Source organism: Synchiropus splendidus, chromosome 1 (assembly GCF_027744825.2).
Source record: "Synchiropus splendidus isolate RoL2022-P1 chromosome 1, RoL_Sspl_1.0, whole genome shotgun sequence".
In the NCBI taxonomy this organism is placed as follows: Eukaryota; Metazoa; Chordata; class Actinopteri; order Syngnathiformes; family Callionymidae; genus Synchiropus; species Synchiropus splendidus.
In genome coordinates, this window is record NC_071334.1 from 44,266,963 (window position 1) to 44,294,318 (window position 27,356).

General features: G+C 40.6%; 3 protein-coding genes across 6 annotated transcripts in view; 1 reads left to right on the plus strand and 2 right to left on the minus strand.

Annotated features, from left to right (window-relative positions):
• Window positions 1-3,026, minus strand: part of LOC128752528 (WD repeat-containing protein 70) — a 34,450-nt gene extending 31,424 nt beyond the window's left edge. The window contains exons 1-5 of the mRNA XM_053853818.1: window positions 2,972-3,026; window positions 1,524-1,583; window positions 1,361-1,444; window positions 1,194-1,287; window positions 912-1,110 (exon numbers count right to left, since the gene is read on the minus strand). Coding sequence (XP_053709793.1) covers window positions 912-1,110; window positions 1,194-1,287; window positions 1,361-1,444; window positions 1,524-1,583; window positions 2,972-2,987 — 453 coding nt within the window. The 5' untranslated portion in view covers window positions 2,988-3,026. The remainder of the gene's footprint in view (window positions 1-911; window positions 1,111-1,193; window positions 1,288-1,360; window positions 1,445-1,523; window positions 1,584-2,971) is intronic.
• A 238-nt stretch (window positions 3,027-3,264) lies between these two features.
• On the minus strand, window positions 3,265-21,588 carry cplane1 (ciliogenesis and planar polarity effector 1). Of its 3 annotated transcripts, none has more exons than XM_053852730.1 (50): window positions 21,467-21,588; window positions 21,089-21,239; window positions 20,878-21,013; window positions 20,673-20,792; window positions 20,281-20,513; window positions 20,106-20,209; window positions 19,885-20,038; window positions 19,694-19,797; window positions 19,328-19,510; window positions 18,951-19,200; window positions 18,686-18,880; window positions 17,385-18,130; window positions 17,099-17,289; window positions 16,546-16,626; window positions 16,310-16,477; window positions 16,081-16,236; window positions 15,624-15,855; window positions 15,407-15,546; window positions 15,117-15,334; window positions 14,885-15,049; window positions 14,636-14,783; window positions 14,457-14,566; window positions 14,227-14,364; window positions 14,032-14,143; window positions 13,099-13,402; window positions 11,964-13,025; window positions 11,711-11,838; window positions 11,550-11,632; window positions 11,415-11,473; window positions 11,093-11,336; window positions 10,702-11,022; window positions 10,044-10,634; window positions 9,832-9,974; window positions 9,240-9,324; window positions 9,097-9,172; window positions 8,658-8,792; window positions 8,435-8,488; window positions 8,285-8,355; window positions 7,996-8,209; window positions 7,199-7,455; window positions 7,014-7,113; window positions 6,807-6,950; window positions 6,175-6,217; window positions 5,973-6,104; window positions 5,719-5,893; window positions 5,586-5,641; window positions 4,904-5,053; window positions 4,682-4,824; window positions 4,379-4,599; window positions 3,266-4,309 (listed from the first exon to the last, which is right to left on the minus strand). In XM_053852730.1, exons 2-50 carry the CDS (start codon window positions 21,167-21,169, stop codon window positions 4,154-4,156), a joined length of 9,312 nt encoding a protein of 3,103 aa, XP_053708705.1. In that variant the 5' UTR covers window positions 21,170-21,239; window positions 21,467-21,588; the 3' UTR covers window positions 3,266-4,153. The 3 variants fall into 3 exon arrangements, with proteins under 3 accessions (XP_053708713.1, XP_053708705.1, XP_053708695.1); XM_053852720.1 differs by having other exon boundaries at window positions 9,240-9,327; XM_053852738.1 differs by lacking the exon at window positions 10,702-11,022 and having other exon boundaries at window positions 3,265-4,309; window positions 9,240-9,327.
• Window positions 21,589-24,921: 3,333 nt separating this feature from the next.
• LOC128766036 (protein FAM222A-like) overlaps window positions 24,922-27,356 on the plus strand; it is a 31,576-nt gene continuing 29,141 nt past the window's right edge. Inside the window, exon 1 of one of the 2 annotated variants that reach the window (XM_053877386.1) lies at window positions 24,922-25,305. The gene's annotated coding sequence lies outside the window, so the exon portion shown is untranslated. The remainder of the gene's footprint in view (window positions 25,306-27,356) is intronic. The other variant, XM_053877377.1, reaches the window with a different exon arrangement.

A 27,356-nucleotide genomic window follows, 5' to 3' on the forward strand; every position in this document is an offset into this window, starting at 1 on the left:
CAATTTATAAGGATTGAAGCAAGGATTGAAGCAAACATGATGTTTTCTGACATGGTTTCCTTCTGTTTGACAGGTCACATCACTATCCTGGCAGATTTTGTGCATTTGTCATTCTTGGCTCACAAGAGTTTAGTAGCTTGGCTTGATTCTTGTTCTTGTTTTGCGCCTCCACGGTGTGTAATGCATTTTGTAAGTCGCTTGAATAAACAACTTAATGTGAGGAAATACAACTTCTTCCAGTGACCAATTGCTTTTCAGGTGGGACTATACAGACTTTCTCCAGACAACTAGGATTTCATAGTAGAACAGGTCAACAGCTAGAAATGAATGACACACAATCAAGGAAGGTGTTTTTCGAGGTAAGTAGTAAGAGTAATGTTGTATTGATATTGACAAGTGATATGCTTTTTCAATTACTTTATATTAATCTTCTTATTTTTTATATAGCAATTGGTCAGAGCCAAGTGATATTCATACCTAAAGTAGCGCTAAAATATCACTTCACCAATGTTTAAACAGTAAATAAATTATTGAACTTTCCTTGAGTTGACCACATATAAATCTGTACATCTGTATGTGTATTAATGAATTTAACCATTTGTACTGTCGCCAAAAATAAAAATATATGCCCTGTTGGTTTACTTCGAAAATGGGCAGCAAATTCTGTGTTTTGGACTCGACCTAACTATTTTCTTAGTACTGTACAAGTGGAACACTGTGCTGCCATCTATTGGTGAAATTGAAACAAAGCACTCCAGGAGCAAAACATAAAACCAGTTGCTAAATTTAAAAGATAGAAAAACGAAAGCTAGACGGGAAAATTAGAGGTTCAAATTAGAGCATAAGAAAAACCAGGGTGAAACAAAAGATATAACATCTACAATTGCCTTAAAATATAATGTAAAACATACATCACTGTCATCTTCTTCATCCTGTTCATCATCATCATCGTCATCCTCCTCTTCATCATCACTTTGCGCATTGCTGCCAGTGTAACCTGGAGGAGGTGGCGGTCCTACAATCTCTTCATCAGCACCCTGTTCTTGAGGTGTGGGAGCTGGAGGTCCAACAAGTTCTGACTCTGAACTGCTGCTGTCACTGTTGTGTTTCCTAAAAATTATGCATAATCCATATCAATCAAGATCACAAGTCCTGTGACAGGCAGTATTTGCAAATTGTAAATTGAAAATCACCTTGAAGTAGAAGCGGCAGCTTTTTCTGTTTGCTTCTTGGATGAACTAGAGGATTCTCCCTCATCACGCATTTCATACTCCTTCTGCCTTTCGTCTAGAAATGTAAACGACTGTGAGTCAGAAAACAACAACTGTGGCAAGAGATGAATGACAGCTGACAGCAATACCTAGAACATGTTGACTCCTTTCAATTGCTGTGCGGCGGGTCTGTTCAAAAATAGCATCCAGATCGAATGTTCGGGCTTTCTTACCTGGAATAAAGAAGAAAACAGAACTAAATAAAATATTGATAACATAAAAGAGAGTATTAAGATTTTTGATTATTCATACCAAACCCAGAGAATCCCATTACAGATGAAATGTCTGCATCCACGGACATCTTGTCTGAGCCTGCGAAAGAGTCACGCTCTGGTTAGCATTTTCATAGGCATCAGCGTTAAGAGAAAGTACAACAGACATGTATGCAGCTTTGTTTTGTTTTTAAGACTCTTCAAAGATAATCTTACGAGGAGGTTACCCTTGGAATTAACTTCAAACTGACATATGACATTAATATTAGGCAGTTCCATTTAAAATCACTGTGAGAATCATGTCACGATTGCAAATGAGTACATCAGAGTAATAGTGTGCCAGGTAAAAATAGAGGATGAAGACACCCAGTAAGGTTCATGGACGCGATTAAGGGGGACATGAAGAGGACAAGGGTGTTAGAGAGCGTGAGCTAGATAGGCTGAGATTGTTATGGCGAGGTTAGGGACAAAGAGTGTTTTCCTCAAACACAACATGATGAAGTAATACGTGCTTTGCAGCTCAATACCTTCATTTGTGATCACCCATACACTCGCTTGCTCATCCTATCTTAGTGAGGACCATCATTGACATACATTGACATAAAGCTTTCCCCACCTAACCATCTGAAACAAATGACAAAAGTAAACCTTTACACTTAACCTAACTAAAACCCAATTAGAATAACCTAGATATTTTGTAGTTTTAACCCTCAAAATGAGGCTTCACGTAGTGAGGACAGGGCAAAAATGTCCTCACTTTGCAAACATGTCCTCACTCTGTCGATTAAAAACTCATACAGATTATCACAAAGATAGAAGTACAGGAACACACAGACATATATGTTCGTATTTCTACTCTTGTGGGGACATTGTGAGGTTTTTCGTTGCCATAATGCTGTACCCAGCCTCTCACCCTAAACCTAACCATCCAAAACAAACCCGTTAACCATTAAGCAGGACACTGAAGCAAACTTAAACCTAATTATCATGACCCAGTTATTTTAAAGTCTTCACCCTCAAATTGTGACTTTAACCTCATAGGCTACAGTCAAATGTCGCAACAAAGTCATACGGTCCTCACAAGTATAGCGTTTTGTCGAGAACTGATCACCCACAAAGTAGGGCAGACACGTCCATTTTCCAGTTTATATAAACGGTAAAACAAAGAAGTACGAATTGTCCGATTTAAGCCCCGGAAATACAACCTAACCTAAATGTACAATTTGAAGCACTCTCCGAAACCCTGAACATGACTAAGCGGGGGTTAACTGGCGATATATGCATGTATAATACACGAATTGAAACAGCGTTTATTTTAAATAGAGATGCGAAGACTTCGTTCGTACACTGAATAATGGAAACATCGAGCTAAACCAGGTTTTGACGGGGGGGACGAAAAACCAGGCATTCGTGATATTTCTTAATTCTATAAGTGACATTTTGTCCCAATTTGAATGATAGTGAAGGACGTGAAACGAACGTATTTACCACGGTCTTGATCCATGTTTTCAAACACGGTGTTCGCCTTTGACCTCCGGAAGTACTTCACGACTCAGCTTAATTTTATAAATGTATAACAGTGCCATCTAGCGTAGGGCTCCATTGACGTCGGATATTTTGCCCGATTATATTGGACGCCCTTTATTTGTCCCACAGTGGGGAAAGTCGACGTGTCACAGCATCAACAGTAAAGACATTTACTTGTCACAATAAAAATAAAAAACAACTGTCTAAGGGTTCTTTTTAATAAGGATTATCTTTTTTAATAAGGCGGTCCACACTCAACTCCTTTAAAAATGATCATGGGAGGTGAAAAACAAATATTGTTCGTTTTGAAAAAGAAAAAAGAAAAACAATTTTTAATGGAAATAATATGCAGAGCGCAGCTTTATTGTGCAACATCCATACAAAGGTAAAAAGACAACGCATTGGTATTAACAATAACACAGTGTTTCATAAAGAGAAATATCTATACATATATTCAGAAGTTACATTTTGAAAACATAGTTTGATGTCATTGATCACAAATATTTAGGTGAAAGGGATTTACAAAAAAAGACCGGCTAACTACCAAAACAAAGCAGACCAATGATTTTAACAATATGTGCAATTAAATATTGGCTAACTATCTAAACAAAGCTGATCTATTGAAATTACGTACCATGAAAAATAAATTCCCAATAAAAAATAATTTAAAAAAAATGCAATTTTAAGCCTAGAAAAAAATAAAATAACTGCAGAATCCTAAAAATTAAAATTCAAAAATGAAGAATAAAAGGTGACTTTTGCATGACAAGTGACACACTTCAGAAACCCCATTAGACAAAATGCAGTTGAGGGGTCAAAGGTTCCCTGACATAAATACAGACTGAGACAATGACTGAAATTCTGCTAGATGAAGACCACAATAACTGATGGGTGGACTTCAGGAATTACTGTAGTACATTGGTCACTTATTATCTCACCAATACAGCTCCGCACACTTATCCTGCTGTATGTCGTTCCTCTGAGGAAAATGTAGATTCCAAATAACCATGCTCATAGTTAGTGTTCAAGACTGAGGGGAAAAAAATCATATAATGTCGCATTCATTATTCCTCTTTTCTTGGATGAATTAAACACAAGAAGACACGTCTAAATAGGGTCACTCCAGGGTCGACCGAGCCCCGCTCAAGAATCCTCATCAGCTGCCAGCTTCTCAATAGCATCCCAGTCGATCTTGCTCAGGACACTGCTGCCTCCATCAGAAAGGTTGTCCAGCCAGTCCATGTTTGAAGCACCAGCTTGATCACCTGCTTGACCTTTGACCCACGTGCTGGATAATACCTGAACAAACAGCAGTGGTGTGTCAAAATGAATCAGCATGAATTAGAAAGATAAAGAAGGTTGTCTCACCCTGTTAGATAGTTCGTGCTTTGGATCCGAACTAACCACATCTTTCTCCTTCTCTGCTATTCCATCCAGCCTCCTCATCATTTTGAAACCACTTTTTCCTTCGTCCCCGAGGGGTCTCCTCAGATGTTGGTCACCAGTAGGCAGTTTAGAGTGGCTCTTACTATCAGGAAGCATTCCACGTTTGGTAATCTGACACATGCGGTCCTTGGGCAGTGAAGTAACTGTCAACAAAACCTTGAGTTAGTAAGCCTTGCATCACCCTGATGATATTCCACTCTTGTATTATATGGACAAATACAATACCAGGTCTGTCGATTCCCAGTCTCTTGCGATAGTCAGTGGGAGGTTGCCTTGGCGCTCCAGCAGTCCACAGGCGTACATGCGGCCGCATTTGTCCTGATTGGCTCCTAACACCTACTCTCTCTTTGGTTGATTCAAAGTGAGTCCTGAGAAGAACGCAGTAAAACTCAACCCATGGCCGATGTGTTAGCATGGCGTGTTCTGTAAATGTGACAGTGACGGTACCGTTCTGCACCACGGGTCGGATCAGTTGAGGAGAGGGAGACGTTTCCCACTGGAGTCGCCTCAGGCATGTTGGAAGCATTTTGGGCAAACTGGCCCAGCAGGGAAAACGCCTCATTGACCCGCTGGTCATAGTGCGTGCATAGCGAAATCCTGCAACAATTAGAGGGATTGACTTGAGCTCAGTGAATTTCACGTTCTTTCAATTTGTACGTTCCTTTTTTTCACTTGTCTCAAGGCAGATACATTTTTTCTGTTTTGAAATGAAAACTGAGAAACAAAAAATGAAACATTCAATTGGCAAATGCATTTCCACCTCAGGAATTAGAAAATGAGTTTAAGGAAAAGCAGCAGAATTAAAAATGATACAGTGGTCACACTCGAGCCATGGTCTCATAAAAAAATCATTTTAAAAAGGAAGAAATCAGTATTGCACAGTACCAATGTCAACGGGCAATACTGAAACAAAAAGTAATGTTCCATGCTTCATTTTTTTCATTTTTCTTTTTACATGTCCAAAACAGAAAAAACAAGTTTAGTTTTTGCTTCAAAACAGAAAAAGAAATTTTTTGAAACAAAACAATAAAGAATGAGACATACACATTAATTTAACAGTGCGAGAAAAAGAGTTGATCATCAATTTACCAAACAGTATAAGAGAGAATTAGTAACGAAAAAGGCATACTTCTCTTTCTCCTCTCTCTTTCTCCAAATATTAGCTTTGTCCACATTAGATGATTTCTGCTGGACAAAATGACAGCTAAAGACAATAATTCAGAAGCACTATCTCAAACATCAGCAGAAAAAAAGTAGCCTGCCTTGGTTCCAGATGGAGTAAAAGGTCTTGACTCTCGCTCTCTGAGACTCTGTCTGTGTTTGAGGAAAGCCGACATTCTTTCCCGTCGCTTCTTCCTCATCCAACTCCTCAGCTCTCTCCTCTCCTCATCTGGCCAAGCAGCTGACGTATAATTGCTCAGGTGTGTCTCCACTGTGCTGCAGGCAAACAATTTTGGAATCACACCCAAGCTTTGTGCTTTACAATGATGTGAAGACCCCCAGAAAGTAAATGTACCTGCTTTGGTGCATTGCTGTGTATGAAGTGGACAAATCTAGATCACTCAGAGACAGATAGCCTTCCTTCACCAGGCCCTCTAAGATTTCAGCTGTGTCAGATAGGCCGGACTGACCCAGATTCTCATCAGCACTAAATGGAGACGATAACAATCATTGGGTGTGGACAAAATCGAAATCGTAAATAAATACAACAAACCCACATGTTTGACAATCCAGACAGATCCAGAGAAAAATGTGTCACATCTGGAATGGAAAAGAAATTCTATTATGAGTTCAGCACATTGCTTAACTTAACTGAATCGTTCATTGAATTTGGGGTGGGATTGGATTAAAATTAATCTAATAAATATTTATTTGATAATGAATTAATCGCATTTTTTAAAATTTGAAACCAGACGTTAACTGGTACTCATGAGCTTAAACTGCAGGGTGGCAGTGGACAGTGATACATAGTGTAACGTAAACAGAACAATTTTTTGTGATTCTATCCTCAAGCTTTTTAAACCAACATTTTCCATCCATCAGCGCGAACTCTCCATCATCATGGAGGCTTTGGACATGAGATCACATTGTATGCTATGCAGCTGAGACTGGCGGACTGAAAAATGTTCCCACTGAAAGAAAGTTTATACGTGATTGATCTGTTTTCTATGCATCAATGACCGATTTTTGTCAGTAATTAACTCATCGAAATTGAAAGTCCCAGTCCGAAATATAATACACGAAAAGTATTGGTATTAGGTCAATAACGTGATGCAGCTGAAATATGGATACCATTTTCTAAGAGAGAACAACGGTGGTGTTAGTAGAGTTGAAATAAGAGTAGATTTACATGGCTGGAGGTCGACGGCAGAGAGACTGTGACCAAAGGAAAAGTTTGAATCACGACAAGAGGAGTGATTTTCACCACATTCTTCTCGACTCTCATCATGGTCCTCACAGATGTTTGGTTCCGTATAGGGCAAAGGCCCCCATGCTGTCACACAAAGAGAATTTGTCAAAGGCTGCATCAACGTCTGATATACTTTTGGGGTCATACCTTCCTGTGGGAGTGACAGTCTAACCGTTTTCTTGACTGGCTTGACAGACTCCACATCAGGAGCTGAGACTTGGGAGAATGGATGGATGGAGTTCACCAGCTGCAGAGACAAAGACAATTATTCCTCCCACACAACATTAAACGTGTGGAAATGTAAACAAGAGGTTATAGATGCGCCACAGTACCAGTTTGGAGTTGTCAAAGTCCTTCTCCAGTGAGTCTGCAATGTTCTGCAGAGCGGCCAACTGTGAATCCAGCTGAGACAGACGAGACGAGAACCAGACTGTAGGTGTTGTGGATGAAGTAGTGTGACTTATTGTGCCGGGGGTCTTTATGGCTCGACAGACGACGGATTCAGGTGGCTCAACGGTGTTTGATCCGGTCGTAACCTCGTCTTTAACAGGCTCGGAAAAGCTGACAGGAAGTGCTTCCTCTTGAATTTCTATAACGCAAAAAAGACATTATTATACAGAAGCATCCCTCTAAGCTACTGCATTGGAAAATAGTTTAGCCAAGTAATACACCTATAAAACGCAGTAAAATTTAACAGCACCAAGACAACAAGACTAATAGATACACATTAAAATACACAAGAAAATAATTTCAGGGCGATTCTGAAGGTGATAGATACATTATTGAAAAATAAAAATGAGTAGTCATCATCTGAATAAAGCTATTGAGCTACACTGCAAAAGGGATTGTTTCAAGCAATGAACATCATTTGGGGGAGAATTTGGGTACTATTAATATGTACAGCACATGCTCACATAGTAACAAGTTTAACTAGGTGAACATGCGAACATTTCAGATGAATATTTTTTGTACAAGGAACTACTTTCAAAACCAGATGTTTGGTACTATTTTCTTGTTTTGTTTCGCCTTTTTTGCATGGTGATTTCTGTAGTTATCAAGAATGTTACCATTTAAAACAGCAGCATTGTGAAGTGAATTTGCCAAATATAAAAGAAATATTTGGAAAAACCTGAAGTTCCACTATCCTGGATGTCTTCTAAAATTGTGCTGGAAGATTGAGGATGAGAAAGAGGACGACCATTCTGAATAACAGAGGATGCAACAGCATGAAGCTCGGCAGGAGACGGTGAAGAGGTCGCCGGAGGGTCATTTGTCTCAAGACCAGTCAACCCCATTTGGCCTTCGAGATCTGAGACACTTAAAAACTGCCGTTGATGTGATTCCTGCAAAAGAGAAAAGTTACACATCCACACTCAAAGTGGAGATATAGTAAAAATGAAATAGCATTAAACTGTTACATTCTCCTCCATTTTCTGAGGGATCTCTATTAATGATTCCAAAACTGCTCGTGAATTCTCTGCAAGTTGCACTGAAAAAACACAAAACAGAAGTCATTATACCAATAACTTTAGATGTGCAGCACATATTGTACATTTTTTTCCACTCACATTGAGAGCTTGTTTGGGCCAACACCGCTTTATCAACAAATCTGGGTTGATTAACTAAAGAGGAAAAACATTTTTTACATTTTTAACTGCTTTTTATCTGGAGTTTGTCCCAACACTGAATTTTATTTCTACATTAGGCCAGCTACACGAATCTACTATTTATTATCACTATATGCATTTTGGTCACCATAAACAATGCAAAGAAAAATATTTCCATTCTTACCCTGATCCGTATTGGTAAAGGCATCGTGGCATTCTGGGGGATTCTTATACGTGGATGCAAAAGCATGAAGTTCAGCTGCAGTGGAAGCTGCAGCATCCAACAATCGCTGACCAGTCAGGGAGGGGTCAAAAGACACTGGTGGTTAAAGAGAAAAGAGGATGGATGATACAACTAGTCTGGGCCCCACTTTCATCAGAATCAGTGTGACGTCTACATGAGTAGTTAATTAAACTTTTTTGTTGGTTTGTGCAGCACACAACTATTTAAAATCTCATTTTGCAAACAAATCGACTTTTTTTATCCTTTAGAATCGTCGGTCCTGCTCAAAAATTTCCTATGAAAATTAAAATAAAAGAAGTATTTTAATGCTCTGTCAGTTTTTATGCTCACATTCTTCTGTTGCATGAAAATAGGTGTGTAAAATAGCTTTAGTTCTCACCATACTGAAAAGCAGTATCTGCTTCTGGACTGGTTTCTTTCGCCACGGCAGGTTCAGGAATAGCTCTATCTTTCAGCTGAACACATCAGAATATATTAGGTTTTTAAGCATTTATCAATAGTGGACAAAAGCAATAATAGCACCTCTTCCACAGGATCGATCAACTCTTTTGGTTGAAAAGTGACAGCCATTTTGCCCTCCTGCGTAGCTCTTTGTCTCCTCTTTCGCCTGCTAAAAAGATGCATAGCAAAATTTAACAGGATACCAAGAATAAATTCAGGATCCAGGACTTGCTGCTGATCCATGACAGCATCAACAGCTAGAGAAAAAACAAAGCACCCTGATAATGCTGCTTTAGTAGAAAAACCAAGTCAAATGTTTTGTTCTGAAGGGGCTGTGCTCTGATGTTGGATGTCAAACAAACCCAGTTTCCTGCCTGTTCTAAGACCAAGAAGAGCAAAAATAGAAGCCCTTGTTCCGGAGAAAGATTGTGCCTCAGAAGTCATGCCATGATTTAAGAATTTCAGACATGAACCAGCTCTAAATAGCCAAGGATCACTGGGAGAGTGTTAACTTCCAGATAGTCGTCTGATTGTTTCAAGTTGATGGATGTTGGTGAGGACATCAAAAGTGGTACTGTGTAGTTCTCTTTTTCTCAACTCTGAACAGATTCTCTGTCCATACCTTCTTTCTCTAGTATAAGGTCATATAAAATGTATTGCATGAAATCTTTGCCTTTTGCTTGAGTCAGGCAATGGAACTTCTCCAAGCGATTGTAGTTCACTCTCTTCTGCACTCGTCTTCCCAACTTTTGAACCCATTATATTCTCCACAGGAATTAGATGGGTCACTTGAGCAGCTGCTGCAGTGGGAATCACCTGCAGTAAAAATAGGCAAAATTGTGTCTTTAAGATGCAAAGTGATAAGAGGACAAGGAAAATGTGTACCATTTTTTGATCAGGGTCCAAACGCAGGAGCTTGATGCTCTGTGTATGTCCAATTGGTACGGACATAAGAGTCACTGGTCTTGATGGAGTGGGTGCAGAGATTTTGGGCAGGTTAACAGTTGTTTGTGGTGTTGGCTGAAGTTGCAACAAGCGTAGGCCTTGTGATGCAGGAAGTAGAGGTAACTTATATCCCCCTTCGGAATGGAATAGGGGATAGGAATCTCTCATTGGCAAGTCAGGTGGAAGGTAATTGTCAAAACCACGTTTGGGATCAGGACACCTGCTTCTTTTCCATTCTTGTTGCAGTGAGGACACAGGCAGATTAGATTTAGATGGAATGGTTGGAGGGTGTACATTCATAGGAATCTGAGGCCGGCTTGTGGGGGGGACCTGCGGAACGACATCATGGAGCTGGAGCAACTTTAGACCTAATATCTGAGACGATCGTTCCTCTCCTGTTGCAGCAGTGGGGGGTGCAGCATGCTTGTTGTTAGCTGTGGTCAAAAGTCCCTGGCATGACGGGATCAGGTTTGTGCCTTGCTTGAAAAAGGAACTTGGTGACTCAGCTTGAACTGATAGTGGTTGCAATCGCTGAAACATAAGCAGAGTTTTCTGTTATTTTGACAACGCATCTCTTATTTTTAATAACTACCCATACCTGGTAAGTAACCTGAGTATTGACTGAACCACTGATGTTGAGGCATGGATTTTCAGCAGATGAAAGTGGTGCAGTGATCTGAGTAGGATCCTGGCGTCCGTTCATATGTGTTTGCACCGGGTGATCCATGTGAGGCGACTGAGAAACTGCAGTTGCTAGTGGTAACCCAGTTTGTTCAGCCGTGAAATTTGAAGCTTGATATGATGGCACACATGGGACTGGGTTAGTGTTTGATTGGGTCATGGCAGTGCTCTGCTGAGCAAGTTGAAGGCTAGAAAATGAAGCTCCTAAAACCTCCATCAGGTTCATGTAGTTAATATTCTAGAAAGTAGGACAACGTGAATCAAATTAATCAGTCAAAGCACCCCAACTTAAAAAAAAAAAATCTTACCTGCACCAAACGAAACAAATCGTCACCCAGGCGTCTGTTTGGTTCATTGAGGGCAGAGGAAACACTCGGGCCACCAGCCGAGGAACTGCCCACCCGAAGTAATGGGGGTCTTTCATGAGTATGTGATGTCTGAGGAGGTAGCACTTGGGCTGACTTTGAAACTGACAAATGAACTTTGTCATACTGCTCAGTGGAAAGATCCTGTGGCTCCTGGTGGGAGGAAGCTGATACCATTCCAGCCAGCCTGTGTAAAGGGGAATTTCAAACCATCAACAAAACACTGAAAAGTAAAAAGCAGGCAATTTGAAGGGATGGCTCTTACAGAGAAGCAGAGCTGGTCATATCTTGCACTGATGCCTCAAGATCTGCAATCTTTAAACTCTGAAAAACAAACATTTGATATTTAGAATTGAGAACTACAATCAGTATCATTGAATAAACTCGGTCATATGAATACCACATCAGGTGTGCCCACGTCTTCTGGTAGGCTTTCATTGACAGCACAGGATGCCACCTCTGAGCACTCACTTGGATTTTGATCTGTGAGGGAGATCAATCATTCCCATGAAATGAACGGTTTATTTTAGTGGCTCACATCCCCGCAAACTGGTAGTTTACCATCTTCTTCAGATGCATCCTCTAAATGTGCTAATGATGATCTCCTCTGGGCACCAAAACAGACTGGGTCTCGGTTGTTAGAAAGTGCTGAAGAGGAAAATATTTGTTCCTCTGCTTCATCAGGACAACTGCCACAAAATAAAAAAGCTTCATTCATCGAGGGAAATTAAAGTAAATACTTGGTGTGATTATGTAGGTTGGATTATTTTCAAAATTCTAAACCAAAAAAAAAAGATTCAATATTAAGACTCACTTAGAATCTTCTTGCTGTAAATTAGCATCCAGACCAGTGATTGGCGTGTGAGTTGATCCAGGATAGCCAGTGTCAACGCTGCTTTCTCTCTCTGCCTTCTGATCTACCTCAGAAGGCGCTGCTGGGGCAACAATCCATTGCATTTGTGGGACTTGGATGTGCGTTTTGGAAGTATCTGTCCCTAAAAGTGTAGCATACTGTCGCTCCAGCAGCTTAAGGGAAGTGAGAACGGCTGGAGCAAAAGCTTTGACACGAATAACCACTCCCTCATCAGTCGCCGCTTCAAAACCTTCTCCCCTTCGCTTCTTTTTGCTGTGCAGGCCACTTAGAATTCGCCGATCAGCCCAACGCAACATCCACTCCAAGAGTCTCCCAAGCTCCGGAAACTGGGCCTCTAACTCAGGATCCAGGACTTGCTGCAGATCAGTCCCAGCCTCAACAACAGTAGAAGAGCCAAAGCAGGATGACGATGCTGCTTTAGTAGGAAAACTTTGGCTGGAATGACCAAGTTGAAGGTTTTGCTCTGACAGAGCTCTCCTCTGATGTTGGAGCCCAAATAAACCCAGCTGCCTGCCTGGTCTAAGACCGGGAAGAGCAGAAATAGTACTGCTACTGGTTCTGGAGACGGATGGTTCAGGACATTGTGCCTCAAAAGTCGTGCCAAGATTTGAGGTGATCAGGCATGACCCAGCTCTGAATATCAGAGGGTCAGTGGGAGAACATTTTCTTCCAGATCGTCTTTTGATTCTTTCATGTCGGTGGATGTTGGTGAGGACATCAAAAGTGGAAGAGAGCAGCTCTCGTTTTCTCAACTCAGAACAGAAGGCTTTTAACAATGGAGGTTCACTGGGAGTCGCTCCGTCAGTACCTTCTTTCTCTAGAACATAACTTAAGAATAGCTCCAGGAAATTCAGATACTCTTCATCCTCCAGCTCAAACTCCCATGTTCCCACCACTGGCAGCTCACTTTGTTGCTTCTTGTCATTCGACTTTCCTTTGTTCCGTACTTTCACTTCATTCCTCTTTTCATTCTCCTTGTCGAAGGCTTTTCCTTTTTTACCCCTTTAAGGATAAGAGTCAACAATTTATAAAGGATGATAAGCACTTCACAGCATTAGCAGTATTCCACACCAACCTTGTTTTGGACGCATCAGACATATCAGTCAGTGTGCTTTGCAGTGTACTGCCATCGTTGCCAAGCCCACGGGGGTCACACTCCGTCAAAGTGCTGGTACTCAGTGTCGTGCCCATTGAAAGTTGCTTGAGCACAGCCAAGCCATGTTTGCTTCCTCTGTCCTCTTCTTCCTCTACTTTGTCCCACAGGTGCAGCTCAGTCTGAGCCAAGTGTCGCTTCAAACGTTTGAGGTGTTTCTTTCTCTGCCTGCGCTTGTCTGGGATTAGAATCATCATCACCTCCCCTCCTTCTTCATTTTCACCATCTGTTAAAGGAACAGCACAAGGCTAAAAAGCAATCGTGATACTGATGTTAATTGAGATTGCAGCTGTCAAGTAAATGAGCAAAATCTGCTCTAAATAACGTACTACATTTTCCATACAACATTGTACAACATTTATCTCTTCTAATCTAAAATACCTAGGCATTTGACTCGATAAACTTTGATTCATTAATAGCAGACACACAAACTTTCTATCACATGGAACATGGTGCTCCTGGAACTGGTGCACTACATTAAACAATGTGATGTCATCACCAAAACATCCATGATAAAGGATACTAAGGTAAATGAGATGACAATGAAGAATGGAAAACTAAAGTTTAAAAAAACTTCAGAATAGAACCACAAAAACATCTTGGTCTGTGTAGCAAAGAGTTCACTTCTCACTTGAGCACTTCAATGATGTTTAAGCTCATATGTGCAGATTAAATTAACTGCGATTATTCCGGTATGAAATATTATAATGAGATTAATCACAATTATTCATAGTATTTTTTATTTATTTTTCAGTTTTCTATTTTTAAGTGGTATTTAAGTGGTATTTTCATGCATCAAACTTAAATCTTGAAAAATAATGTTGTGAAAGCAAAACGTTAATAAGCATGTATTACCACAAACATTGCATGGATTTATCCTCCGGAGGAGTGAATTATACTTTTCCCTCAGTGGAACCCTGACAGACTCCTCTTCCTCTGGAAATGCATGGACCAGTGTTTCTGCCACCTGACAGGAATAAGGAGACGATATAGGCAGATATGCTCTCACTTTCTTTCGGGATAAAATACCAGTCAAAACATAAAACTCACTACTGTCTCAGGAGGAAGTTCGGACGCCAGACTGAGCAGGACGTCCTGCAGGATTTCTTCGGCATTGAGAAAGTGTGAGAAAGGCAGGTAACGACGAGCCCATAGAAGAGCTTCCACACAGGCGGCGTTCACATCAACCTGCGATAACGCCAGAAGTGACATCCAGACATGAACCCTAAAATATGCAACTAGAGAGACCAATTGAAAAAGAAATCCCAGAAATCCAGTACCTGATCATCTTGGCACTGCTTCTTAGCAGCCTGATACTTCCTACAGGAAAGTGAGAGCTGATCCCTGACATGAAGCATCCAGCATAAACCACAGAGCTCCCTAAAACAGGCTGGAAACAAATTCATAGTTCATAGAGACAGAGATAAACATATCACAGGTAGACAGTGAGACTTCTTACTGATGGTTTGAATTGCGTCAGGCTTCATGCTGCTGTCTTTTTTCATCCTTCGACCAAAGAAGCCACCACGTGTCACAAACTTCATCAAGCCTTCCGGAAAAGCCTTTTCTTCGTCATGGGCTGATGGATCGGAATATTTTTTCTTGATCTGATGATAAAAAAAATGCATCACTCACTATTGGCAGAACCCGAATGACTTTGGAAAATCCTGCTTAAGTCAAGACCCCTCTCACAAGCCACCATAACTACCTTGAAAAGAACATGTCGGGCACGACGCAGGCTGCTGATGTACCACTGAGCTGCAGGGTGGCAACAACGTGCAGATCTGAAAAGGAGCAGTACTCTTTGGAGTACTGCTGAAACTTTCTGACGGACTGCCACTTCTGCAATTTGCCCACTTGTTCCAGTTTGGTCCTAGACAGAAATATGATTTTACATGAACAAAAAGGGGCTTGTGCAGTGAGCATTTCGGTGACACTACCTGTGTATTTGGTGAAGGTTGTGGGCAATACAGTGGTGGTGAAGGTAGATACAGTCCACTGACGACTAATAATGGAAGGCAGGAGCACAGTTGTCTGGCTGTGTCCAACAAGGAGGACAAGTGGGAAGTAAAAACATTCACTCCAGCCATGACTGATGCAGTGAGGATCTCTTGAAGGGTTGCTTGTAATAAGTCCCAATCATCTCCCTCGAAAGGGTCTTAGACACAGAGAAGAACATTTACAGCAATTAGACATTTCACTTGTCGCCATGGTGTCACACTCAACCAACCTGTTAAGATATCTTCGCTGTCAGCTTGTTGGGAATCAAAGGAAATTCCGGTTTTGCTGCCAAGAAGAGACTCAAGCTCAGCCTGGAATATACTCTCAGGTTCTAAAACTGTTGGGAGGTGAAGCTCTTTCTTCTTAACTCTGAAGAAAAAAATAAATGAAAATGAATCCTCACATTGCTGATGAGTATTTGAAGGCACCAAGCCACACTGACTCACCTGGTGAAATCCATACGGTGTCTGCAGAAGCTTGAATAGGCGACACTGAGAGAGGCCGCCATCTTCCAAGCCCCCAAATGAGAAGCAAACCAGACAGCTTCAGGCAACAGACTGCCGAGCAGGAGCAGATCCATGGTGAGGTCCACTGACCACCATTCAGACAAGTGCTGTTGTCGCACTGCTCCTGCCACCTTTTCCTGACATAGCACAACCAAGCGCCCAACACTAGGACCTGAACACAAAAGCAAAAAGTTTAAAAAAAGGATTATATTAAGTTGCATTGTTACATGATAGTTGTCAGAATCTACATATTAAAAGACCATTGTGGGGAACGTATATATTTGAATAGAATTCAAAATATAGGCTAGAAATCACAAGTTTTAGACATTAATTATGTTGTAGACACCAAAATAGAAGCACCCGTGGGTCCATCATTGCAAAAGGTTCAGAAACGCACCATGAGGCTGATGTATTGGGGGCAGCACTGCCACGTTATGTGGCGGCAGTATATAGAGTGGCTGGTTGGTGAAATAGGAAGCCATGAATCTTCCCAGAGACTGAACCACAGCTACAGCAGCATCACAGTGAATGTCCATTGAGGGAAGGTTTGCAGCTGGGAACAAAGGCAGAGAATAAGGTTTCATAGTGAACCTGTGGAAAGGATGTGTTTACAAATAGGCAATAACCTAAAGGGCAAGCCGTATTGTCATCCTTATGATGTCCAGTCTTGTGCAGTACTGTGTGAGCCATGTTCTCCCCAAATTCCTGAGCTTCTTTGAGTTGGTAGTTGGACAACAAACTGTACAGGAGTGCCAGGCAAAAGCGCATTTGTTGTGACGGACTACGCAAAGAAACTAAAGACAAAGATTGAAAGTTAAGAGAGAAATGTTTTTCACAGAAAGAAAAAAAAAATCAATGTTACCATTTTGGCTCTGTTCCCAAAGCTGTGTCCTCCACAGCTGAGAACTAGATGAGTACAAGCCGCACAGGTAAAGTTCTTCAGCTATATAGGGAAAAAAAATACAATTAATTGCTTTCTAACCTGAACAAAGACATACCTACGTAATATTCAGATGTGACAAATGCTATTGGCTCTTTATTTTGCTCATTAAAGATACATTTGAGCCAAGCAAGATCAAATCTTTGATGGTCTGGAAAAAGACACTCAAAGACAACTCAAACCCAGACTATTATGGCATTTTAGGTCAAGCTATAGAAACAATAACAATTCTACAAATTAATAAGCCGAGGTGACCAGCAACCGTTTCTGTTCACACACGGTGATGCACATTCGTTGTACAAATAACAAACACACAGAGTGTAATGATTCATGTAATTATGTAGTAGTTCAGTTTGGTACTGGTCTTTGTATGCGTTGGTCTCAAAAGGGTCTTGACAACAACATTAGATTCTTGACATTCACTGTAATGCCGCTAATAACACATGTCAGCATTTTAAAATGAGTCATTACAGACCTTGGTGACTCAGCAGTGCAGGAACATCAAGCCGCGTCTGTCCTGCAGCCTGTAGAGCTGTTTGGATCTCAGACATAATCTCAGACAGCTTCAGCTCTTCTTCCTCCCAGCCACTGCAGCCTTTGAATGTGTGCAGTTCATTTCTGTATTTCTTGCTGATCTCATACAACCACAACCAAACTCCAACCAGCCTGGGCAAGAAGAGAATTGACACTTTCACAGACAACTATTATCACTGGTATATCACTGGTATATATCACTGCAAAACAAAAGGGGCTATTTGTACCTGCTGGATGGTTGTGATGGAGGAAGTGAATCCTGAAACCAAGACTCAGAGATATCTTCTCTCTGCAATAGGGGCATATAGTGAATATCTGAAGACCAGCATTGCGGTTGAGAGGAAGAAGTTTCCTCTACTGGAGTCCAGACAGGTCTTTGTTGTAAGCTGTACGTGAGATCAAGGGAATCAGACACAGACTTCACCATAAGAATGGAGGTGGATAAACTATTAGATGATATCTGACAGTGACCAGTTTTGTCAGGTTGACGGCTTAGCACCAGGTGAACCAGCCCTCTACAGAGTTCAACCACAAGCCCCAGGCAGCGTGGCCCATCTGAACAATAGCTGTCCCACGGAAGAAAGGAGATGAGTGATTTAACAAGGTCCAGGAGCCATCTGGATGTTGAGGGGCTGATTTTGCCAACCCGACAGTCAGGGAGCAAAACGACTAAAGCTGAGAAACGCAATACACAGTGGACAATGGACCTCAGTAGATGTCCTCTGTTCTCCATGGACAAAGACAAGCTGAAAGACCATGCTGTTATCAACCTCCTCTGGATCTTCCCAAGCTCCTGATGAAGATGGTAAATCTCCTTCTCAGTTTTACTCAAGCCACTTTCATCATCGCTGATGTTGGTGTGTGTGTCCAGTGCGTGAAGAGTGTCAAACATTGACGCAAACTCCAGACGTCCACCTTCCTGCATGTGAGAGCCGGCAGGTCCGTCAACATCAGAATCCTCCTCGAAGAATGACTGAGAAGACAATCAAAGATAAAAAAAAAAATATTGGTAAGTTATAAGAATATTCATCTCACATTGTTACTTTCTGTGTTTGATTTTGTGTCAGTCATCTCAATGCTTTATATTTTTAAAGGGTTATAAGACAAACATTTGTTGCACTAAAACATACATGCTAACTCTGAAGTATCGCATTGTAACATGATCATGTCTTCGGATTGGTTTCACATTTGTGAGCAATCATCAGCACCTTCAAATTAAAAAAATATTATACCTCTGCACGAACATCCTGACCAGTGTATGTCCTTTGAGCAAATAAAATTTAATTAAAGGATGAAATTATATTATTTTATTAAGGAGTTTTAATTTACAAAAGCTGGAGATTTTGTTTTTCATTTACAAAATGGAATCAGTGTGTTGCATGTAAACATGGAAACCTACATGGTTTCAATATTTAAAAATGTTTATTTATTTTAATTTGGGACACGTTCACCAATCTTCAGCTCTCACAAAAAAGCATGAAACTACAGAACATGCAAAGCACAATTTGTATCAAATGCTTTGACAAACCTGAACTTTTTCTAAAAGCTCCTTAGTACCACCAAATGTCCCCTGGTCTTGTAGAAAAACAGGAAGTGTGGATCCATCTGTGGTTGATGAAAAGAAGGATCCTGCTGTGTTTGCCACACATGACACTGGCTGTCTGAACTCCTTAACTGTGGTCTCCATGTGCAAGAAAGATACTAAGCCTTTCCACATAGAAATCTGTTCAGAAAAAAAAGATGTGTCAGAAGTGCTGCTGATCGCAAACCACCTGAAAAGTTAATGTCTTCACCTGGGATTGATCGAGAATTTGACCGCATTTCTCAAGATCATTGCTGATATCCTTAAGAAGCGTTGTCAGCAACAGGGCAGGAGATGTTTCCCCTCGTACTCGCAGCACTGTCGCCATGTAGCCATCAGAAACAATGAAATACAAAAGCCTTGGATGCCAGGTCACTGAATATCTCTGCCTCATGATATCACAGGCTGATAGGCTTGAGCTGGAAAGCGAATTATCTAGCTTCCCTGCAGTAGCTGGTGGCCTGAATAGAAGTAATACAACAAAACTGGGTGACTTGAGGCAACAAACAGGCAGCAGATTTATGAATCAGTAATTGGACACAACATCCAAAGCAAGATATGGAACTTAACGGTGAAGGGTCAACAGACCTGTAAGTGACCAGTGGGTGTAGTGGCAAGAACTGTGCTGGTCCAAAGTCAATACTGCAACCACAGCTAGTCAGTGTGAGAAGTCCCCCAAGACGAGCCAATATTAGAAGAGAACCTCTCTTCAGGACACATGCCAGGAAAAGGCCATCAGGAGACCAGCTCATACCACCCACCCAGTATGACCTAGAGGACAGAAATAATTAGAAAAGATTCACAACAAATACATCGCTGATACAATTTCTAATTAGAATAAAAGATCTCACCCACCAAGGTCAAGTTTTTGAGTACACATTTACTTAATGTATTCTGTGATCTCATATTGAACAGCAATTTAAGTCTCTGTCAGCAAGTGTCTTCATACCATACCTTACATACTTTGAGGGAATAGCATTTGTTTTACTTCCACATCCTCCCAAACTGCTCGAGGTGGAGACAAAATTCTGCGTGCTCACAAAGAGAACCATCGTAGCCTGAATCCAAAATAAAATATTATATTATATTTCAGTAGACAGACCAGGTAAATCAAATTAATGGACTGTAATAGGGCAAATACAAACCATAGGCTGTCTCTGGTTGAGAACAATTGCTAAAAGACGGCCGTCAGGAGAGAAAGCAGGCACCAATGCTCCTCTTGACTTCACCGGTTGGCAAGGTGGAGTCAGATGTGGCATAAAATAAGTCTTGGTGGCCCATCGTACACTGTACCGGCAACTAGTGACATAAAAGGACAGTAAAATTACTGAATTGTTAAAAGTACTTAGCAAATTGAATTACACACCTCACATTAAAATGGCTTTCTTCCCACTGGATTGTGAGGAATGTGATAATGAGTTGCTTGCCTGATGTGAATACAAATGCTGATAGGCAGACAAATCCAAGTGTCTATGGGAAAACATGATTAAAAATATAGAAACCAAAATTATTTGTAATGCCATTGATTTAACAAAACAAACCTCTGTCTTCACAAAAATGGTGTGATTGGATGCCTCTTTATTCTGAGGACAAGGCAGAAGGGTTTCCTGCTGGGGGACTATTTGAGCCCACTGCCCCTTTATGGGACTGTCACGTGGCATGGATAAATCCATGTCGTCATTGCACTCCCACAGGAAAACTTCACCTGTTATGGCCACCAAGATCACATGCATTCCATCTCCAGACACCTGAAGACATAGTCGCCCTTGACACCCTGCAAAAATACATACATTAAAAAAAGAAAAAAATAGGGGACCTTCAAAATACTTCAAAATAACTGTCATTATAATTAGGTTTAAGATTGGTTCAGAGTCATGGTTAAGGTAAGCCATTTCATGTGGATGGTTAGGTTTAGTTGGCCGGTTTAGTGCACCTTTAATGGCATCCACGAGGTGAAATACTTGCAAGGCAGCTGCTGCTGTTTTTAGCAGGTCCTTGTCTCTGTTCCATAAAAACAACTCGCCCGAGCTTAAAAGTCCACAAAGCCACACACCTGAAGAAACAACCATTAAAAACGTATTAGATACACTCCGAAGAGACAGGAAACACAACTGAATATGTGAGCAGCCGCAAAATACCATTGTTGGATGCAGCCATTGTTACGACCCTGTTAAGCATTGGATGAAGTTTTGGTGTCTTCTTCTTGGTTTGGCCAGATACCATATTGATCTCGCTGATGCGTTTGTCATCTAAGAGAAACACAGACTCCTTCTCCTACGAATGACACGTCCAACAGTCAGATACATAAAAAAAATCTTTTGAAATTGAACATCCCTCCATATCCCTTACCTGTCCAAGCCAACAGAACCGTGGCCATGGTTTCTTTCTTTTGATACTGGATGACAGAACAACTTCCAGCGGTAGTTCCATGTTCAGTGTGATGTGAAAAGTCTTCTTTCCAATTATGCATCGAGGAAACAGTCGTGGAGATAATAGGGCACTGTCGGGCATTTTTAAGAACCAAACGAGCCTTAGTTATATAGTACGATCTGAAGTACTTCCACACGCCTCATTCTGGTCCCAGACACTAACAAACAAGCTACCTTAGAAGGACATTTCAGCCGGTGCTGTTTACTAGCTTTAGCCACCTAGCTAATTCGCTTCTCGGTATGCCCGACATGTTCCTAAAACATCAGCGAATCACGACAAATGTATTGCTGTACTTACGTTTCACGACTCAGTGTTGCAGTCACATATTGTTCATGAAAATCGGTTCCGAATGTTCAAATAACGGTGATAGCATCATGGTTCGAAACTCCCTCCGCCACTGTCCCTAGGATTGTTTCCCATAATCCTTTGCGAGGAAGCTTCGTCGTTGCCGTAGAAACGTATTAGAGGTAACGCAATAAAGACACCAACAATACGTGACCATCCACGGTATAGTACTAATTCAGCTAATTCTGAACAGTTACAACTTAAACATTAATATATTTAAAGAAAAATATGATCCATTAATGTCGTGTATCTACCTAAGAGTTGAGTATCGCCTCTAATGGCATTTTTCTGTCTGAAGAAAATAACTTCCAAGAACAAGTAAAAGCGATCACTGAAACTTGATGGAAGTGAAGCTTGTTGGAAATTATTCAGTGCATTTCTAGCCTTTTTTTTCGTGGGAAGCTTAAATAAAATACAACTTTCACATATGGCAATCTATGTGTTCGATAATCTGGCACTATTTCAAAACAGATTATACACTATTTTAAAACAATGTAATCAATAATAGCAATAAATGGATGATCAGAATATTTCTGCATTTTGCTCAATATTTTCTTTTTTTTTAATGCAAAAAATGGTGAGTTGTGGATTGATTTAATTCGAAACACAATCTAGGGCGATTGAGATTTTAAAACTAATTCAACAATGAAACTCAGTAATAAATGGATCGTTTCTTATAAAAAGAGACGTCTTAAAAAAAAGATTACCTATGAATAAAGGCGCGAGTATTTATAGGCCTGCAGGTGGCGACATTCCTCCTAAGCGTTCACCGACTGCAACAGACAGTACACCCTCACAAGTGCATGGTGATGCAGACCTGTAAATGATGTGATGCTTCTTGTTCTTTTGTTTCTGATCTCATGGCAAATTCGACCTTGCAATCTCAACATCTCATGGAAAACATGACGGACTGCTAAGAGCGCTTCGCCAATGCTTTCTGCTTTATGAAGCCTTGAACGACGTTCTCTCACTGGCTTGTAGCAGGGAGTGATGAGGTTTGGCCCTTACACCCTGTGGGTATTTAATTACCCTTGCAGTCTCTCCTTTTCATCATGATGGAGATGGCAGCTGCAGTTGCCAATAGGTAAAAGAGGAGTCTTCACTGGGCCTTAATTGGCTCATTTGCTTGTGCCTGTCAGGTGCAGATGGAACACTTTATTACTGTCACTGGCAGACTCATTCAAGCCAGACAGGGACTGCTTTCAAACTCTCTGTGTTCATGTCTAAATGCATCATTTTCAACATGTAGTCATCTGAAATTTCAGTCGATGTAAAGCTAGAATAATTGTTTCTACAAGTACAGCATGACAACAGAAACCTATTGAAGCAACACATATAAGTCATAACAACATGACTGTATAAATGTAACTATTTAAAATGCTGAAATGAAATGTAAAATCTACGTTTCCCTGCACATTAATTTAATGTCTATGGGAAGCCTTCAAGGACATGCTTGTAATTGACATTTTGTTATTATTCGATAAACCGAAGAAGTGCACGCAACAACACAATTAAGCAGAGAACAGTCCCCCATCTACAGCGCCACTGTTCAATATAAGGACATCAGTTGGCATGGTAACCTCATTTGCCGTCCACGGGTCTATTCATACTGAAAAATGACACTCGGGGAGCTGTCAAGAAGACAATTTTATCATTTTTCTTATACAACAACGGCGGGTCAGAGAAAGTCTAGTGCAAGCACCAATGCTCTCTCTGTCCCATCATTTAAGGCAGCAACTACCAACTTCAGCAAAAAAAAGAATCATATTCTAACTCAGTTCATAGAGTAGTTATATCATAGTTCTCTATCATAGTTCTATCTACTCAGTGGATTCTACTGTATCATATTGAATTTGCAAGTCTTTGAAATAGAATGGAATATTAGAGGCACGAATGAGTGAATGACACAAATACTAAATGTTGTTATGTTGTTGCCAGGCAATCAGAAGCCATTTTACAAGGTCAACTCACAACATGTAATTTACTTTGCCTTTGACAGACATGAAAGAATCAATGCCAATCTCAAGCATGGCCTTTATGTGTTGACGTACAGCCAGCTGACAGACTCGCTTTTTGCAAACAGCATCTGTGGCACATTAACTCATTTCCAGAGTGTTCTTGAAGAATGTACTGAACTTATGGAGAGAACCAGCACAGTTAATCTTCACCATCTACACCTGTCAGTAATGACAGGTTAAAAATGGGATTTTATTTTTATATTCTTTTGATTCGTGTTCAAGACTTACTGGCTCAATACCATAAACACACACCCATCGTACACACACAGTTATCTATCTCTCCATGATAACAGTGGCTTCATGCTGGGATACCATCAGACATACAGCCTGTTAATTTTGGCACTGCCAGAAGACTATTCTTAGCTTTAACAAAGGTGAGAAGGGAAGCGTTGAGTTGAGTTAGTATTGCTGTCCTAAAATGGAACAGAATTTAGGCTAGTCGTTTCACAAACCTTGTAAATTCATTGCAACATTTGATGATGCAAATGTTTTGTTTTTTAATTATTTATTTTAAGTACTGATCACATATTCCCAAGAGTATAATCCCAAAAGCCTCAAATGCAATACATGAATTATTGTGCCTTCTTTTCGTGGCTTCCACCAACCAAAGTAGAAAGGTTGTGACCAGTAAAACATTAAGGAAATGTTCCTGCCGGAATTCCAAATGTCGCATGAGAGTTATGTTTGGAATTACCAATTATTCAGACATATTTTGTGTGCTGCTATAATTGTTAAAGAATATTTAAGCACTGTGACCGGATCTATCAAATGTACAACATTTATGGCAATCAAAATAATAAAAATAATTTAAAAAAAAAGTTTCATTATAAAGATCTATTCATTTATTCATTTTAAAGTTTAGATTTAATAGGCACATTCAAACCTGGAGAAGGGAATTTAATTGCATGGCTATATGTACCCAGTGTAAGGAGAAAGCTACTCATCATATAGTTTCTACAACACATTTTGCTCAGTATTTTCGGTGTAGAATTTGAACAAAATTGGATTACATTACATTCCACGCCTATATTTTTGTCCCGTGTGTATCATCTAAGCATTTGTTTGTATCATTATACAGGTATCTAAGTCAAATCCACCGGACTTTGTTCACTTTGATAGCTTTATAGATGCACAAATTGTGGGAATGTTAAAATAAAAATAAACGAATAAATAAATTGGCACCTTGTAAGCATGAGCATTTTATTACCTTCTGACTGTGTGCTACAAACTGAAAGGTCGAGTTAACTCCATCTCTTTTATGGACATGGAAACAAATTAAATGCCGCGAAATTTGGATATTTGGAAAAGCATTTCTCCTTTAATTTTTTTCGACGAACAGCAACGTGCTTGCAGTGACGCGAATGACGTAGACCCCAAAGACCACCTCTTCTCTCATCTGATTGGCTGACGCGTGGGAATATTCAAATCAGGTGGTGATTGATTGGCCCGGAGCCGGTCTCAACCGTGCGGAGCTTTCATTTCCAGTCCGACATCACTCTCGGTGTCACACACGGCTCTTCGCTGTCGGGATGCAACACACACACCACTGCGAGGAGGTACAAATAACAACATCGAATTAACAATATTAGTCGTTTACAAGGGAGACAGGAGGAGCGCGTGCTGTTAATGGAGGCAGGCTTTCCCATGGATGTTGGCTCCTCGGCGAAAACACACTGCTTTTTCTGCTACGGAAATACGCCTTCCGACCTGGAGAGCAGCCTATCAACCGTGGCCGACCAAAGATAAACAAGCCTTATGATAACACCAAACTCTGTAAGTCGTCTTTTTTATTTCCAATCGTGTTCCAATCCATGCGATCTTGCTAACGCGCTGGTGCATGTGCTTTCTGATGAGGTCTGAACAGTGTCAGATCGGATGAATACGTGAATGCTAATAGATTGAAATGTCGATTTTACTGGATAGTTGGTAGAGGTGCCGAATTTAAGTCACGTTAGCCCTCCGCCGCCGCATATGCATTCGGTAACATCGACCACGGTAATTACATATTAATTACTCATCATTCATCACCTGTGTACAAAAATCCATCATTATATATCAAGTAGGAACAGACCTATATGTTGTATAATAGACACCAGTCATCTCGTGCATGTGTTCTCCTAAGATATAATAGCGTTGAATAGACATTGAAATTGAGGATTCTTCTTAAAATGATGTCTTGAGCTGAGAGTATCCCTTCAAAGTCCTGGGTGCTTCATTGCACATGGACATTTGCATCAAAACAGTTGTCTGTCCTGGATGGATTTGTCTCTGTGAAGTGTTCTGCTGTTGGCTCAAACACAATATCTGTCTGCATGTGTGAGATGGATGAAGGCTTTGTGTGCAGTGAAAAGGCGCTTAATGTGTCAGCATCTCAGCAGATAGGGGAAGTGCTTTGAAGTATATTATCGGTCATTGAGAGCAGCCTCTGAAGGTTTCCACTCCCATTGTCTGGAAGCCGGAGGTGGGATCATCGCACTTCACTGCACCAGTGGAAGCCGAGGTTGAAGGTTAGCAGCAGCAGCAGCAGAAGGGCCTGTAGATTATTGGCCAGGTGTGAAATTCTAGCCTGCATGCTTTCCTGTCTGTGCCAGATCCTTTATTACCCACGGTCATGGGGTGTCACATGAATGAGAAAACCTGCAATTGAGGCATTTTATTATTGGTTGTTTCAAAGAGAAAAAAACACCCCTCTTCCTGTGGAGGCTCATTTTCATCAGAAAAGTTACAATACAATCACAAATGTTGTAGATGTCACCTTACTCATTGACGTTCCAAAACACCTCTGAACAGTACCAGTATTACTGAAGTGAATGAGCAGGAAGAATAACTTTGGCAGTTAATACATTTGAATATCGCTATGTTACACACAATTTGTAAAAAAAAAAAAAGTCTTTTTATTCCCTTTAGTGCTTGCATTGTTTTTATGGGGGCGGTGTCAGCTGATGACCAGTTCCTTGGAAGTTCTACTGAATACGTTCTTGGCTTTTTCAACTAACTATGCAAACAAAAATGAAACCGCAAGATCATCATATTCCTTTTCAGTTGTTGAGAGTATAATCACTCAAATCAACGCCCTCATTATACACAAGAAACGGCAGTACTTACAGCGCATGCCAATGTGTTAAATGTTCAGCCCTTTCAACCTGAAAAATGTTTTCTAAAGTTAGAGTTAACAACTCGAACAATTTTTCAGTTTCTCTGGCTTCACCAAGTTAGTCATCCAAGTAGACAAAATATTTGTGGATCATGAACGCACGAGCGTCTTCAGTTAGCTTCCCATATCAAAAACATTTTTTTTTCCAACTTACTTCAACTTTTTTTCTGCTTACGTGCACACATTTTGAGTGATAACTCTTTTCAGAATGGTATGCATTTCAAGCGAGAAATGTGCAGAGTTTTAAATGAATGCAATGAATTATGGATGTTGTTCAGGTGTGTATGAGCAGTAGAAGAATCATTTCGTGTTTTTAAATCTCAGGTGTGTTTCTGTTAGGAAGGATTCAGGAGCCTTGGGTGCACATGGACGCGGAAGTGTTCGCTCCTGTGTCGGAATGGTTTTAAAGAAGAGTGTCTCTTTTCTAATTTAACATCAGTGAAGTCTCTCAGTTTTTCTTCCTCGTTGTCTTGCAAATTACACGGAAATATGAGCAGTGGATGCTCAGGTATCCCGTGGGGGTCTCTTCTGATCTCACGTCACACCCACAGCAGTAATTCAGACTCTTAAGAAGAGAAGGGATTTGTCATTTGTCTGCCTGTTTCCCTTTTGCTTTTCAGTGAGTGAAACTGAGCTGTGATTTATTGTGAAGTTTCCCCAGGCTCGTTCA

Excerpts from the sequence above, each read along its gene's own strand:
- cplane1 (XM_053852720.1), bottom strand. The coding sequence starts at position 21,169 with ATGGAACTACCGCTGGAAGTTGTTCTGTCATCCAGTATCAAAAGAAAG. Across the intron at positions 14,784-14,884 it reads CCCGACATGTTCTTTTCAAG|ATCAAGAAAAAATATTCCGA; the intron begins GTAGTTATGGTG and ends TTTTATCATCAG. Across the intron at positions 8,210-8,284 it reads CTCAGAAAATGGAGGAGAAT|GAATCACATCAACGGCAGTT; the intron begins GTAACAGTTTAA and ends TCTCTTTTGCAG.